Below are 15,528 nucleotides of genomic sequence, written 5' to 3' on the forward strand. Positions count from 1 at the left end.
GCTCGGCCAGTGCCAGACCCCTCAGCTCACCCAGCTTTCTTGGGTGGGGAGATGTCCTAAACCCTCCAGTGCTGGGGTCTGCCCCATTCACCCCCAGCCCTGTAACACAACCTGGAGGAAATCTGTTCCATAAATAATCCCGTTTGGCTTTGTGACGCCTGCCAGGGGTACTGCTTGTTCCCCCTCCAGCTGGCCACACATGTCCAGCCCCAGCCCCGAGCCCAGCTCCAAAAGGACAGGGAGCCTTGGGGAAAGGCTGGGAGCAGGGAGCAAAGCCAGGGCACCTGGCACCTCGTGCGAGGTGAGAGCAGCCTTCCTGAAAGAGACAGAGGAAAAAAAAAAATTAAAATAAAGCAGGGGATATTTTTATTCATCCTTGTCTTCTGCTAAAAATAACCAGCGTTAATCTGCCTGGAGAGCGTGGGGAGGAGAGGAGTCCCTCCACCTTGGCTGCGCAGTGAAGAGCCACATCAGTGACTCTCTCTCGAGTGGAGGAAGTGGCTTTTCTCTCGTCTCTTGGTTTCCTTTCGCGTGTGGCGGCACAAACCCACGGGCCCGGGGCAGGGATCCCCTCCCCTTCCCGGGGGATCAAACCCATCCTTCCCACTGAACCCAGCTCACCCTTTTGGGGACCAAAGCAGCTTTTTTGGGAGCCTGAGGGTGCCGTGGCTTCGCCCAGCCGTGCCCGCGGTGTGCGCACCCCTCGGGGGGCGCCGGGGGGCAGCGCGGCGGGAGCCGGGCCCGTGGGAGGCTGTGTGTTTACGGGAGGTGCAGCCAGGGCTTGCACAACCGGCGGCAGCGAGAGGAGAACACCGTGTCCTTGCCACTGGCTGGAGGTGCGGCCGAGCTCCCAGCAGGAGCGGACGGACGTGGGGACATGGGGACGTGGGGACGTGGGGACACGGGGACTAGGGGACATGGGGACGTGGGGGGTTGGGGCAGCAGGGCAAGACCACTTGCCTGGCATGAGGGCTCTCGGCCCTGGGGGTGCAGAGCAGCTGGGAGGCCGCTCTCCGTGTGAAACTCCCCGTCAGATGTCCCTGCGGGAAGGCCGGCGGGGGGGATGCTCCCCCGGCTCTGGAATGATCGCCCCTGGGCAATCCCTCTGATCCCTCCGAGGCTGCGGCAGCCTCCCCCTCTCTGCCTGGACTCACGGCCCCCAGCATGGTTTTCTAACAGCCGAGGGGCCAACGCGTGCCCCTCACTCGGGGGGACCCCCGGAGGTGTCCCTGCTCTGTCACAGGCCTGGCCCTGCCCTGCCCTGCAGCGTGGCCAGAGCCGGATCTTTCCAGGTGCGTTTCCCATCCATAAATTACCAGATTGTGCCCCAAATCCTGGCCCTTGTTGCAAAAAGCCCCCAAGGCAGCAGACAGGGGCAGCACCCTCCGAGGCTCCCCTGATCCTAGATCCATCCCTGAGCTCCCATCTTCCTCACGGCTCTTCCTCCCAGACACCGGGGACAGCTTTTACCAGACGAAAGGACGCAAATATTTCCCCAGATTATTTCCCTTCTGAGGAAAAGGGGGAAATCGCTGCCTTCCCCGGCTGGCAAGGAGCAGCAGAGAGACGGACGGAGCCCAGGGCTCCCCCAGCCCTGCCGGAGATCCAGCCCCACAGCAGCAAGGGCAGGATGCAGCAGCGGGGCCGGAGCAGGGAGGATAAATAAAGTCCGGCTTTGCCTTCCTGGCTCGTGGCCACTTCTAACACAAAGTACATTCCGGTCTGGACGTAACGAACTGTACCAGCCTCCGCCGGGGAGGGCGGATGGCTGGGGGTGCCGGGGCTGCCCGGTGGGGGTCGAGCTGGCGCCTCCGCCCGGGGCTGGGTGCAGGGGGGCCAGGGGGATCAGTCCCCCCGAGGACGCTCGGCTGTGCCCTGCCCCGGAGATGCTCCTGCCAGACGGATCTGAGAGCCGAGAGCCGCTGGAGATCGCCCGCAGGTGCCCCGGGGCTTGCGGGGTGCCCGGAGAGCCGCGGGTTGGGGGGCACCGGCTGGGCACGGAGCCGGGGGCCGGCGCTGCGGCAGCTCCCGGGGCTTCGGAGCCGGTGTCAGCCTCTGCAGGCCCCGGGAGCCGCAGCCCGGGAGCGCGGAGGAGCCGCCGGGGCCGTGCCCCTGCCGGGAGCTGCACCGGGCGGGCGCGGTGCCAGGCGCCCGGCGTGGGGACGCGATGTACCGGGAGCGCCGGGAACAGCCTGACTCAGCGCCGGCCGCCGGGGGGGCACCGGGCCAGGGCCAGGCTGCGGCTCCTGCCCGCTGGGGTCCGGCGTGGCCCCCCAGCACCACCGCCCGGCAACCCCCCCCGAAACCCCCAGTAACCCCCCCCTCCGGCATCCCCCCCAATATCCCCCCAGAATACCCCCAGTGTTCCCCCCAGCACCTCCCAGGACCCTCCCCCGGCTATCCCTTTCAATATCCCCCCTGATATCCCCCCCAGTGTTCCCCCCAGCACCTCCCAGGACCCCCCCTCCAATCATCCCTTTCATTATGCCCCCCAATATCCCCCCAGCACCTCCCAGGACCCCCCTCTCCAATTATCCCTTTCATTATCCCCCCTAATATCCCCCCCAGTGCTCCCCCCACCATCTCCCCGGATCCCTCCCAGTCATCCCTTTCAATATCCCCCCCCAATATCCCCCCACCATCTCCCAGGATCCCCCCCAATCCTCCCTTTCAATATCCCACCCCAGTATCCCCCCTGCTCCCCTCATGTCCCCCCCGACATCCCTGCCAATATCCCCCCCTCATCCCCCCAGCATCCCCCCAACACCCTTTCAGCACCCCCCAAGAGTGAATCCCCGCCAATGCCAGGGAGGTATCCCCCAAAATCCTCCCCTGCTCACCCTCGGTCTCCTCCCCCAGCCCAGCTCGCCAGCATTTCGAGGAATGTGATGCCATAAATACCCACCGAGGGGGAGCCCAGCTGCAGGGAGCACTCCCCCCCGGGCTGGCTGTTGCAGAGCACCCAGGCTCCAGCTCCCCCAGGCTGGGGCAGCCCAACATCCCCTCCTTGCCCTCCCCACCTCCCTGGAGTGCTCTGCTTCCAGCAGTACAGATTATTCAGGATGAGGATTTTTTCCACTCGTGGACAGCATCGGGGGGGTTGTGGAGGTGTGTGGGTGCCTGGATGTCGTCCCAGGGCCACTTCTGCATCCCCATGTCCCAATTGTAACCTCTGCTACTGCCCTGCCCTCGGCAGCTCTGAGGGGACATCTTCAAGGACTCCACTCACAGCCCCGAGGCCGGCCCTGAGGATGGAGGAAAGGCTGAGATCCTCACCTCAGGTTTGGCAGCCCCTGGGGCTGATATTTTCCCCTGGATGGGTCCCTGTCCTTCAGTCTAATCCTTCCTCTCTTCCAGCTTCAGGGGGAAAAAGTCAGAGTGGGAAAGCAGGAGCATGTCTGACGTTGTTCCCTCTGTCACAGACACAGGCGAAGCCAAAGCAGCCGTGAAAAGTCATCAACAATTGGTTTTGGCAAGAAGAGGCAAACCAGAGCTTTCCATGAATTTATTTTTTTTTCTTTTTGCTAGAAAGGTTGCTCTTCTCCCAGAGAGAGTTTGAAGGATGGCTTCTGGCCAGCATCATCCCAAAGCCATCTCCCTGGGACAGTGAAAACCTGGCCCAGATTTAGGAAAACCCTAAGTCACAGGAGCAGGCCCCCACATCCCTGGGGTCTGTACCCACTGTGCCCCACAACGTGGAGCTGCCATGGACAGCTTGGGGTGTCCCAGACCAGCAGAGGGTGGTGGGGGCAGACTGGGGTATCTCCCCAAGGATTTGGGATTCCCCAAATCCCTGGTGCTGGCTGGGGCATCCCAAACCCTGCAGGGATGTGTTTCATCCCTCTGGATCCTGCTGCGGCCAAGGGACACCCTGAGAGGGGCTACTGCTCCCCCAGGAGCCCCAGGCACCCCCAGCCACATCCTGAGGACCACCAGGGGTAAAGGCTTATGGGGGGAACAAACCCCAGAGCCAAGAGCAGGAAGGGAGCCCCAGGTGCCTCTGTGCACCCCAGGTGGCTCTGTGCACCCCCAAACACCTCTGTGCACCCCCAAACACCTCTGTGCACTCCGGATGGCTCTGGGCAGCCCCTCAGATGGCACAAACAGCCCTGAACTGCCCCAAAGCCCCCCCTGTGCCCCCCAGCCCAAGGCCCAGGAGCACCTCTGACCCTGCTGCAGGATCAGGCCCATTGTTCCCCCCAGGGCTGCAGCAAACCGGGGCAGCAAACTGTCCCCAAAGTGTGTGTGGGGACATGGAATTAACCAGGTCTGCCCGGGGTCTTCCACCACTGAGATCACCGTCCTAAGCTGGAGCTGCAGGGCTGCTGCCTGTCCCTCCCACCGTGGGGGCCAGGGGCTGCTCAGCCCCCCCAAAAAACCCCATTTCCCCCGTGCCGGGGCTGGGGCTGGCAGCCCCTCTGTCCCCGGGGTGAGGGCTGCGGGAGCGAACACCCACGGACACACACACGGCTTTTCCTTGGAGTGTTTGGCAAGGCTGGGAGTGGGGGGACTTTTCTGGGGGTGTCGGCAAAGCTGGGCACTGGGGGGGCACCCAACTGGAGCTGCAGCGAGCTGGGGGTGCAGGGACACCCCGGGACGGGCAGAGAGCGAGTTTCAGCGCATCTGCGCAGAAATTAGAAAGAAATCAAGAAGGAGAGAAAGAAGACGAGGAAAAGGCGATGTTTGGGGCAGAGAAAAGGGTTAAAGCAGTGCAGAGGGGGAGAGGTGAAGGCCGAGGGCTGGCGGAAAGGGGGGAGAGGCGGGGAGAGGTTGGGGAGCGGGAGCTGGGCTGGGTGAGAACATCCTGTACCCTCGGTAACAGCGGCCAGGGCGGGGTGAGGGGGCACTGGGGCGGGGGGATGTGCCACACACCTCGCTGGGAAGTGGGGCACCCCTTGGGTCACCCGGAGGGGACGGGCTTGCACACTGGGGGGCAATCCTGCTGACGGGGCGAGCCTGGGGAGGGTCTCGGGCTGCCCTCGGTCCCTTCAGTCTCACATTCCCCGCTGCTTTCTAATCAAGCAGGGAGATCCCTGTGCAGGGCAGAGGAGGAGGAAGGGGCACCCCAATGCTGGTACCCCTCCTTCCCCCGTCCCCCGAGTCTCCCCACCGCAGCCAAGCCCTCCTGCACAAGGATGCCCCGCTCACCCCGCGCTTTGCCCTGAGCCTGTCCCCACCCTGCCGGGGTCCCCCTGTCCCCAGGGCTGCCAGCACCCCACAAGCGCCAGGGGCCCCTTCCTGTGTTTGTTAAGACGCCGTGAGTCAGGCGTCTGGTTTTCGGTTCAAGCCAATATTTACCAGCCGAGAGCTGCCAAAACAAAGCTGCGGCTTCACCAGTAAATATAGGGCTGAGATGGGGTGGGTGGAGAGGAGGGGGATTTATGCGACCCCCACCTCAGCACAGCCACCCCCTTCCCACCTCTCTGGTGCCCCCATCGTCCTCCTGCCAGCCTAGGGACACCACAAAAATGGGGACACCACAAAAATGGGGACACCACAAAAATGGGGACACCACAGAGCCCCCACCGAGCACCCCAGTGTTTAGCCCTGCCTGTCCAGCCCCAAACATCACTGCCCCCCCTTTTCCCCCACTGCAGGACTCGAGGGGTGTCAGAGCTTGGGGGGCATTTCAGGGAGCCCAAGGCTGCGCTGCCCTGGGCTGGGGGTCCCTGCCGTGCTGGGGTCCCCGGGCCGTGGGCACGGTGCCGCTGCCCTCTGCCGGGGCTGGGCTTTGCTCACATCCTGCCCCTGCCAAGAGCACAAAGCCCGGCCAGAGGCAGGCAGGGCTCCCCGCTGCGTGTCCCAGCAAATGCCAGCCTCGCCGGGGCGCTCCCACTGCTGGGGACCCCGCGCAGATGGGGAGTCCAGGGACAGACCCCTGTCCTGTGTCCCCCGGCCTCGCTCTGCCTGGGGCTGGCTGCCTGCTGCAGCAGAGGGGCTGCTGTCCCCATCCCTTCCCCAGCTGCCCCCATCCCTTCCCCGGCTGCCCCCATCCCTTCCCCAGCTGCCCCCATCCCTTCCCCGGCTGCCCCCATCCCTTCCCCGGCTGCCCCCATCCCTTCCCCGGCTGCCCCTTACCCCACACCTCATCCTGCACCAGTGAGGACATTGATCTGGTGACCTCCTGCCAGGACCACCACGACCAAGAGAACAAAATCCTCCAGATTTTAACCACCAGTTTAAAACTAGAATCCAGCTCAGAATTCTCTCCTCTTGCAGCCCCTCTGAGCCAGACTGGCAGGGGCCAGCAGTATTGACCCCCATGGTCCCCTTCAACCATGGGGACTCCCCCGAGCTGTGCCACGCTCCCACGTGTGTCTCTGGTGTTCCTGCAGGTGCAGATCCTCAAGCTGCCAGTCACCCTTGTCCTGAAAAGAAAGTTTCCTGCAGCAGCTCCTCAGCCGCCAGGGGCTGCCCCAGCCTTTGTGGCCTCTCCATCTGGCGCAGAGCCCTCGGGGCAGTGGGGAGTGGCACTGCGGGTGCCTGGTTCTTGTGATCCCCAGGGAGAGACAAACGTGGGGTGAGGTCTGCACTGGAGAAGGCAAGAACACCCTCTCTGATGATCCCCTCATCTCCTGCTGCTCCCCCAGCCCTGCCTGACAGGTGCCTCCTCTTCCTCACCCTGCTGTGTGCCACAGCAGGAAACAAACCGAGGCAAGCGCAGCCCAGGCAGCTCCCCCAGACCCTGGGGCTGCTGCATCTCCCCCTGCCCCGCATCCCCTTTTCAGAGCTCACCTCGAGCAGAGCTCAGCCCAGGGCTCGCTGCTGGCCCAGCCCAGGTTTCTGTATGGTTGCACGCACATACAGGTTAAGCCACCGTGTCCAGTGGCTTCTTCAGGGACCGTCTGGCCCTGCCGGCCCTGTCCTGGGCCAGGGAGCTGGCTTGAGTGAAAACGTCACCTTGCAGCTCGGCAGAAGCTGGTGTTTATTCAAATTCTCCCGCAGCAAGACCCAGGAGAGAGGGAAAGGCAGGGGGCAGGGGCAGCACGGAGGGGCACAGCGGGGCTCTTTCTTCACCGCCTGCTGGACTCCTGGGGGTCCCTGCAGACCCCGAAGTCGCTGTTGGTGATGGAGCCCACGATGGTTTTGTCGGCGTCACAGGTCAAGCCGCTCTCACAGGGACACTTGTAGTAGACCCCATAGATGCTCTGCAGGGAGCGAGGACTCAGTGCGGTGTGGGGGACATGCCCCCATGCCTGCCCAGCCCTGGCAGCAGGGAACCTACCTTTGGAGAGCACTCCTGGGACTCAGCTGCCTTCGGAGCACACCGGGCCAGGCTGAGGCCGCTGGTGCGGTGGCAGCAGCCGCTCTTGCACTGGGCACTCTGCAGGCACAGCTCCCCGATGTCCTGCAGCACAAGGCAGGGCCTGAGCACCGGGTCCCTCTTTGTTCCCCTTTAATCTCACCCTAGCTGTGAGCCCAGGGGTTTGGGTGGTGTTGAACGCCAGCTCTGCCTCTCAGCACCGCTGCCCCCACGCCCTAAGCTCCCACTGCAGCATTTCCTCAGTCTGGCCCAGACTACCACCCACCTCAAAGTGGTTTTTGCTGGACTCACAGGAGCGCTGAGACACCAGAGGGAAAGCATTTCCCCTCCCCAGGCCCTGTGAACCATCCGGGGTGGGGGTCCTGGCTGGCTCGAGCAGCTGAGAGCTTGTCTGATCCACTTTCACAGAATCACAGGACAAGGAGGTTGGAAGAGACCTCTAAGATCACCGAGTCCAACCTGTGCCCCAACACCTCAGCTAGACCCGTGCTCCCTCTCCCTTTATAGAGCCGCTTTCCCAGGCTCCAAGCTCCCTCACAACACCCGAAAACCCCGCAGACACCTCCAACCCTCCGTGCGCGTCCCTTGCAGCAGCGGGGCCCTCCTGCGCCGAGCACGGGGCTGGGGTCCCCTTACCAGGTTGAAGATGAGCCCTCGCTCCTGCTGTGCCAGCAGGGCTGGGGGCAGCAGCAGCAGGGCCAGGAGCAGGCAGGCAGGCAGCGCGTTGGCCATGGTGGGCTCGATGTGGCCGTGCCGCGGGGCCAGCGGGTGTTTTATAGCCGCCGTCAGCTGATGTGGCTGCTCCTATCGCACCTCAGCTCGTGGCACTGGGACACTGCAGCACTGCCCAGGGCAAGGACCCAGCCATGCCGGGGCTCCCAGGTCCTGTCCCCAGGTGACTGTCCCCACTGGCCATGACAACCTGCCCTTAGCAGCACCTTTGGCCAAAGGGAACACAAAATAATGGCACTTCTGAGTGGTGTTAGTTTAGTTCAAGGCTATGCTCTGTCTCACCCCTCGAAAATGTACGGTTTATTCCAAGCCCGTGACCCTCCCCTGAAGTATCACGTATCTGTAATCCCATTGACCCAAATTTTATTCCACACCCACCTTGAATCTCCCTGTTAAGCTGTGAGAGGGACACCAGGCTCTCTCTTGGTCCTTTTCCCCCCAGGCTCTCCCTCTCTCCCCCTTTCCCCCTTCTCCCTCAGAAACCACGCCGCTCCCGGGGGTGGGACCCCCAATAAACCTCATCTAATTATCTAATTAGCGCCCTCAGAAGCCGTGTGGAGTCTCCTTGCCTGCTGCTACCAGTGAACACACAGCTTAGGGGGCCCCCCGGGGACCCTCAAACAGACAGCTTCACTTCTGTGCTTCCTCTTCCTCCTCTGCTTCCTGCTGGCAGCAGCGGCCCGTGGAGCTGGAGCCCTCTGGAGTGCCCTCCTTGCTGGGTGCTGCTGATGGGCAGAGCGAGGGCTGGATGCCACGGCAGGAGCTCTGCTCCGTGGGAAAGCCACCAGATCCTCCATGTCTCCAAAAATGGAGCTGTGGGCACCAAGAAACCTGCTGGAGACAGCTCACATTGTGCAGGAGAGCAGAGCCCCCTGCAAGGATCCAGAGCCCACCAAGGTGCCCAGCCCAAGGGCCGGTGCTCCAGCCTGCCCTGCAGATATTTGCTGTGTTTCAGTGCTCGGGGGCGTGGGGCTGATGAAAGGAAAACAGCCCTGGGAATGGCACAGGTTTTCATGCCCACAGTGCCTTGGCTGTTCTTGGGCATGATTAATGGCCACGCAGCCCTGGACTTTGGCAGCCACAGGAGTGATGCTGAGGCTGGCCCCGGCTGCAGGGTGACCAGCACACTGTCACGTGTCCCCATGACCCGAGCTGAACCTGTGGGGTCACTCAGGATGTAGGGCAGATGTGGCTCCTGGAGAGAGGTCCCATGGTGGCTGCAAGTGCCTGCAGCCCTCTGGGGCTGCCCCTTCTCCTCTGGCAGCAGGACACGGAGCCTGGCCCTGCCCAGGGGCTGGCTGCCACCCCGGTGTGTCCTGCTGGCAGGATGAGCCACCTCCCTTTCTGCAGTGGAGCTGTGGGGGTGTCCCCTCCCTGCCTGCAACCCCCGCCCCAGAGATGCAGCAGCCCTTGTGCTCCCCACCAGTGCAGGAAGACCCTGGTGCCACGGGCTGGGAGGGCAGAGGGTCACAGCCAAGGGGACACAGAATTTGGGACACACGCAGCAGAGCCTGGGGAGATCCCGGGGGTCACGGCACAGCCCCTGGCACATTGTGGGGGTCAAGACACATCCTGGGTCTCATCCCAACACGCATCCCGGGGCTTGTGGCACATCCTGGGACACACCCAGGGGTGTGGGGTGCAGCCCAGGCACATCCTGGGTGTGCAGGGCACAGCCCAGGGCATTACGGGGGGCACGGGGGGGACAGAGTGCACCCCTGAGTGCATTGCAGGGCACAGGGGAGCTCTGGGGCACAGAGGGGCACAGAGTGCAGCCCTGAGTGCATTGCAGGGCACAGGGGAGCTCTGGGGCACAGCCCAGGGCGTTACTGGGGGCACAGTGGGGGACAGTGCACCCCTGAGTGCATTGCAGGGCACAGCCCAGGGGCACAGGGGCCCCCCAGGACAGACGGTGGGGTGCTCACTGGGGATATTTGGGTTATCCCAGGGTGCATCTCCGGGCACCCGAAGGAGGCGAAGGGCGCATCCCGAGAGAGCATCCCGGGCGCGCAGCGCACATCCCCGGGAAGGAGCATCCCGGCAGCGCGTCCCGAAAGGCGCCGCCCGCTGCTCCCGGCCGCGGGAGCGGGGTCTCTCCGGCTCCTCGCGAGTCCCCCCGGCTCGGTGGCGGTGGGGGGAGGTCTCGCCGCCGCCCCCCGGGGCGGTCCCGCCGCCGCCGGAGCCTCCCGCCGCCCCCGCTGCCGCCGGGCGGGGCCGGAGCGGGGCCGGGGCCGGAGCGGGAGCCCCGGGGCCGGGAGCGGGAGCGGGAGCGGGGCCGGAGCGGGAGCCCCGGGGCCGGGAGCGGGGCCGGGGCCGCTGCCCCGCCATGTCCAAGCTGCTGCCGGCGCAGGAGGCGGCCCGGATCTACCACACCAACTATGTGCGGAATGCGCGGGCCATGGGGGTGCTCTGGGCCCTCTTCACGCTCTGCTTCTCCGTCCTGATGGTGGTGACCTTCATCCAGCCCTACTGGATCGGCGACAGCATCGACACGCCGCAGGCCGGCTACTTCGGCCTCTTCTCCTACTGCATCGGCAACGCGCTCACCGGGGAGCTCATCTGCAAGGGCAGCCCCCTGGACTTCGGCACCATCCCCTCCAGTGCCTTCAAAACTGCCATGTTCTTCGTGGGCGTCTCCACCTTCCTCATCATCGGCACCATCCTCTGCTTCAGCCTCTTCTTCTTCTGCAACGCGGCCACCGTCTACAAAGTGTGTGCCTGGATGCAGCTGGCAGCGGGTGAGCGGGGCTGGGGGCTGCGCGGGGAGCGGGGGCAGCCGTGGGCCGAGCCCTTTCCCTTTCTGCCCTGGATTCTGCTGGGGATGGGGCTTTGGCCACTTAAGAGACCCCTCCGTGCCGTTTGCTCCCCCTTCCTGCTTACCAGTGGGGAGTTTTTAGTAAAAAAACTCCTTCCAGAGCAGCTGAGACGCAGCAGGCTGGCTGCGTGTCGGGTGATGCTTCCCCGGGAGCTGCTGCCAAACCTTGCGGCTGCCAAAACTCACCTGGGGCAGCTTCTCCCGGCGCCACCGCTCCTGCTCAGCCGCAGGGAGGCTTCAGAGGATCAGTTCCAGAGCACCAAAAAACCTGCCCAGGGCGCAGAGCGCTCTCCTGTGCTTGGGATGCTGCAGGAATGGGGCAGGGACACAGCGGTGACGCTTGCTGGCCCATCGTGGTGACTCCCTGAGCTCAGGGAATAAAGGACGAGGATGCTGGAACGCGAGGAGGGGGCTGCCTGGCTGATTTGGTACCGTCACTCGCATTTTCTCGCTTTGCTGCTCATCCCCGCGGCTCTCAAGCCTTCCCCATCTCCCCCCAAGGCACCTGAGACACCTGGTAACCCAACTCCTGGTTTGCTCCGAGCCTCAGCTGGAACCCGAGCCTCTGCTGCTCCTGAATGATTCACGGGAGCCGGGCCTGGGAGGGGGCAGGGGGTTCCTTCGGTTCCCGGCTAAAGAATCCAGCTCAGGCAAAGATTTAGATAAGAAGCTTGGGGCTGCTCAGCCTCCTGGGGAGCAGGAGCAGACACGGGCTTTGCTGTGCTAGTTGGGGTTTTTACGTGGTTTTTTTGTTGTTGTTCTGAATGGGGGAAGAGAAAATTGTCACAGGCAGTTCTGGCCAAAGGACAGGAATAATTTCACTAATTATTGTTTAATTATTTTACAGTTTTAATTATTTTACAAATTATTCCTGCATTTTAGGAATTATTTTACAAAGTGGGCAGGCTAAGAGAGGATCAATTTCCTGGCCTTTGCTCTGAACCCGGGCACAATTTCACAGAAATGATTTCTTTCCTACTTTCCCCATTTCCCTGTTAGTTACAGGCAAGATTTACTCTGTATGCAGTTAACCAGCTGCTTCTCCATGAGGAGAAATCCTCTCTGCAGACAAGGAAGCTGCCAGCTCACCTTGCTGCTGGCTTGTCCCCAAGCCAAGGGAAAAGAAAACATTGGCAAAGGACAAGGCCACTGCCCCAGAAGGGGATTCTGGGTTCTGAGCACCTGGTGGCAGAGAAGGAGCACAGGTGTGGGACAAGGTGCACTTAAGGAGGCTGCAGATGTCCATGAGGGGCAGGGACAAACATCTGCTTGTCCACCACGGGCTGGTTTCTCGTGTGAGAGGAGTCAGGGACTGCCTCACACCTGCAGCAGTTACTTCCAGCACAGGAATGGAGCATGTGAAGGGCTTTTGTTAATCATATCCCAAAATCTTGCATATGAACTCACCCTGAGCCTGCTCATTGTTCTTGTCCTGTAAATACAATTTCTCTGAGAGGGGGGAAAAGGCACTTCTGAGATTCTGGGGCACGAGCTGCCCTTCAGCAGCCTGCTGGCACAGCTGCCGTGGCGAAGGTGAGGTGCTGGGACCCCGCGGCCAGGCTGGAGCAGCTCCCAAGGCTGTGTGAGCTCTGAGAGCAGTCCCAGGAGGAGCTGCTGCTGGCACCACCGCAGCTGGACGGGCAGAATCCATCTGCACACCGAGCTGCTGCTGACGGCAGCTCCACCTTGGCAAACCCTGAGCTGGAATCAGCTGCAAGGTGCTAGGCCAGGGTCTCCACCTCGCACAGACTAAACCCATCCCAGCTTTGTTTGGAGGAGACGTTTCCTTGCAGTGCCACGGCCAGGGCTCTGCGCAGAGGGAGCGGAGACGTTGCCTGGGCAACGCTGGGACAGGAGATGCTGGTGCTGCACGTCCTTGGCTCGTGGGAAGGCAGATCCTGCTCCTCCTGCCTGCGCAGCACAGCAGAGCCCGCGGGGATGAGCCACCACAGTGCCTTTAAGGGACAAACCTGTAGCACCTGATGTGTTTGCAGCACGATGATTGCTCCTCCAGCTGCTCTCTCCACTCCAGTGTTGATGCCTGGAAAATAGAATACATCTTTCCAGTTGGGGTGAATATAAAAGCAAACCTTTAGCTGAAAGCTTTCAGGTGAACAACATGGTGAAAAGAACATGGGGTATAGTGATTCTACAGTTTTGATAAGGTTAGGAGATTAGTGCACTTCTCATCCACTGTCCAGTCAAAAGGTTAGTTGGTTGGGTAATAATTCCTGGGGCCCTGACCCTCTGGAAGCAGTCCAGGGGTTTCTTTTGCCCCACTTTCGTAATGTCTGGTCCAGATTCTGGCTGGAAACTAGAACATCCTTGAAGTTAATTCTTTTCTTGGAATAAGACTAAACAATATTTAGCAATCTGCTTTTAAGGTTAGCTTATTATTCCTAAAGGTAGGGAAGAAAGGAAAAATACCAGAAGCTACAGCAATGTACAAAACGACGAATTTATGTAAAACTATATAAAAAATCTATATAAAAAGCTAAAAATCTTAGGCATCATCATCAGCTCAGGAGCTCAGTGTCCCCCTGTCCCTGCAGCTACAGGGCTGATGATTGGCTGCCTGATCTACCCCGATGGCTGGGACTCGAGCGAGGTGAAGAGAATGTGTGGGGACAAAACCGACAAATACACCCTGGGCGCCTGCACCGTGCGCTGGGCTTACATCCTGTGCATCATCGGCATCCTGGACGCCCTCATCCTCTCCTTCCTGGCCTTCGTGCTGGGCAACCGGCAGGACAACCTCCTCCCCTCGGATTTCAAAGTGGAGAGTAAAGGTGGGTGAGGTGGGATTGCTCCTGCACCTCCTGCACACAGCAGGGCGGTGCCCGAGAGGCTGCCCAGAACAGGGGCAGGCAGAGCTAAAGGAATAAAGCAGATTTATGAAAAGGCCTTCAAAGGATGCACCTTGGGCAGTGCAAGAGCCTGGCCGTGGCTCTGCCCAAGATGGACTCAGAGGCAGGAGTTTTCACACTTTTATCAGTTTTGGTCCCTTTCCATGTTGGGGTCATTGTCCAGTTCCAGCTCCAGGTTCTGCAGTCCCATCCTCCCAGCCTGCTCTCCTCCATCCCCTGTTGTTTGGACTTTTTGGAGCTGTTGTTTGGACTTTTTGGGGCTGAAGCTGCAGCGGTGTCCTTGCTTCTGGGGCTGGAAAAGGATTCTTGTGTGTGGCTGAGCTGTGAGGAGAACTTGCTGACACTTTATATGAAGTTCAGAGTTAAAGACCAATGCAGAACAGAATCGGGACAATATGAAAGCTAAACCTTAAGGCATCAAGGTCATTGCTGCTGCTTGGGTGGATGGTGGGTGGCTTTGTCCCTGCCTCAGTCACACGCTGCTCTGTAGGGAGGGAGAGCCAGCAGCAGGCAGAAAACTGATGGAGAACAAGGCAGGAGCCCAAATTCACCCAGATTACATTTCCCAGGCCTCGGGGGGCTTTCTCCTCACCTTGTTTTAAATATCTTCCTCTTTGAAAACAAACCTGCAAAACACACTCATCCTTTCAGTTTTACACACTAACTCTGCAATTCTTTTTGTTTTACAGAAGAGGGAAATGACTGACAGAGCTGAGCACCGTGTGATAACCCACACAGATTTTTAATATTCCCAGCATCCACAATGTCACTGTTGTGATCTGATTACCAAAGCATTGACAGCTGATTTTGGTGCTGGAGTCACACTGGTTTTATTCGTGGTTAAAGAAGAAATTGTCTTTGCTTTGCCTCCCAAAACTGGGAAGGCACAAAGCCTTGCCAAGTGCAAAATAAAAGAAGCATAAAATTTGAAGTCATACTCCATTTCCCAGCAGCTGCCTTACTCATTCTGCTCCCAGGGACATCCAGAGCTCTTCTTCCATCAGCCCTTTTCTTTGAAATGACTCTTCCAAGTTCTGTGGATTTTCTACAGCTGTTTTCTTCACCCGTGGGGCTGCTCTTGGCTCGCAGCTCTTGTGGAGCTTACTTGGTGGAAAGAGCCCCAAATGGACATTAGAGTTTTTCTGAGTCCATCAGCAAAAGGGACAAGAGGGCAAGGATAGCAATTTGCTGCTTTTGGGGGGTTTGTACACCTTCTTTCAAGGAAATTACTTATGAATTAAAAAACAAAGAAAACACCACCAAAATATCAGCGTTTTTGGTTTTGTGCTTTTCTCCTGAGGGCAGAGGAAACCCTCTGCCATATTCCAGGTTGCCCTTTTACTGGAAAAATACCACGAGAGGCCAATTCCCAGCTGAGCCTTGAATCAGTTTCCTGCTCTGGGCACCAATCACCAAACACAACCTCTGGAAAAGGGCACTTTCCTGGGAAAAAAAAAAAAAAAGAAAACCAGAGAGCAAACCCAGAAAGCACCGTGCTGGGCTGGGACAGCACCTGCAGAGCACAGCAGATGGGGCCAGGCAGCATCAGCTCCCTTCACCACCCAATTAATCTGATTAAGCCATCATTTCCCATCCATCCAACACGCACCCCTGGCAGCCCTTGGCACAGCCCATTTCTGCAGAAGACAAGGCAGCTATTACCTGGTCAGAGCCCCAAACCAGCCTGCATTTCAATTTCCATCTCTACTCGCTGTAAATTGTTGGTTCCTGCAGCACTCAGTTCAGTTCAGTTCTAACAAGTACCTCCCAGTTTTATGCTTCCCTTTAAAAAGTGTTTGGGAAGGTTTTGTTGAGACTCTTGGCTAGATAAGACAGCAGAGACATGACAG

At 60.2% G+C, this 15,528-nt stretch overlaps 2 protein-coding genes and 1 long non-coding RNA gene across 3 annotated transcripts; 2 read left to right on the top strand and 1 right to left on the bottom strand.

Annotated features, from left to right (window-relative positions):
* The first annotated feature begins 937 nt into the window (after positions 1-937).
* LOC119711943 lies at positions 938-5,963 on the top strand. Its single transcript, XR_005259778.1, has 3 exons — positions 938-1,939; positions 3,197-3,281; positions 3,358-5,963. It is a non-coding gene; the product is annotated as an uncharacterized LOC119711943 (long non-coding RNA).
* A 943-nt stretch (positions 5,964-6,906) lies between these two features.
* CLPS (colipase) lies at positions 6,907-8,057 on the bottom strand. The gene is made up of 3 exons (XM_038162684.1): positions 7,901-8,057; positions 7,226-7,348; positions 6,907-7,148 (listed from the first exon to the last, which is right to left on the bottom strand). Exons 1-3 carry the CDS (start codon positions 7,994-7,996, stop codon positions 7,014-7,016), a joined length of 354 nt encoding a protein of 117 aa, XP_038018612.1. The 5' UTR covers positions 7,997-8,057; the 3' UTR covers positions 6,907-7,013.
* Positions 8,058-10,065: 2,008 nt separating this feature from the next.
* On the top strand, positions 10,066-14,943 carry LHFPL5 (LHFPL tetraspan subfamily member 5). Its single transcript, XM_038162668.1, has 3 exons — positions 10,066-10,734; positions 13,364-13,600; positions 14,368-14,943. The coding sequence occupies exons 1-3, from the start codon at positions 10,323-10,325 to the stop codon at positions 14,382-14,384; spliced, it is 666 nt and encodes a 221-aa protein (XP_038018596.1). The 5' UTR covers positions 10,066-10,322; the 3' UTR covers positions 14,385-14,943.
* The last annotated feature ends 585 nt before the right edge of the window (positions 14,944-15,528 follow it).

The sequence above is a fragment of the Motacilla alba genome, chromosome 26 (genome assembly GCF_015832195.1).
Source record: "Motacilla alba alba isolate MOTALB_02 chromosome 26, Motacilla_alba_V1.0_pri, whole genome shotgun sequence".
Classification (NCBI taxonomy): Eukaryota; Metazoa; Chordata; class Aves; order Passeriformes; family Motacillidae; genus Motacilla; species Motacilla alba.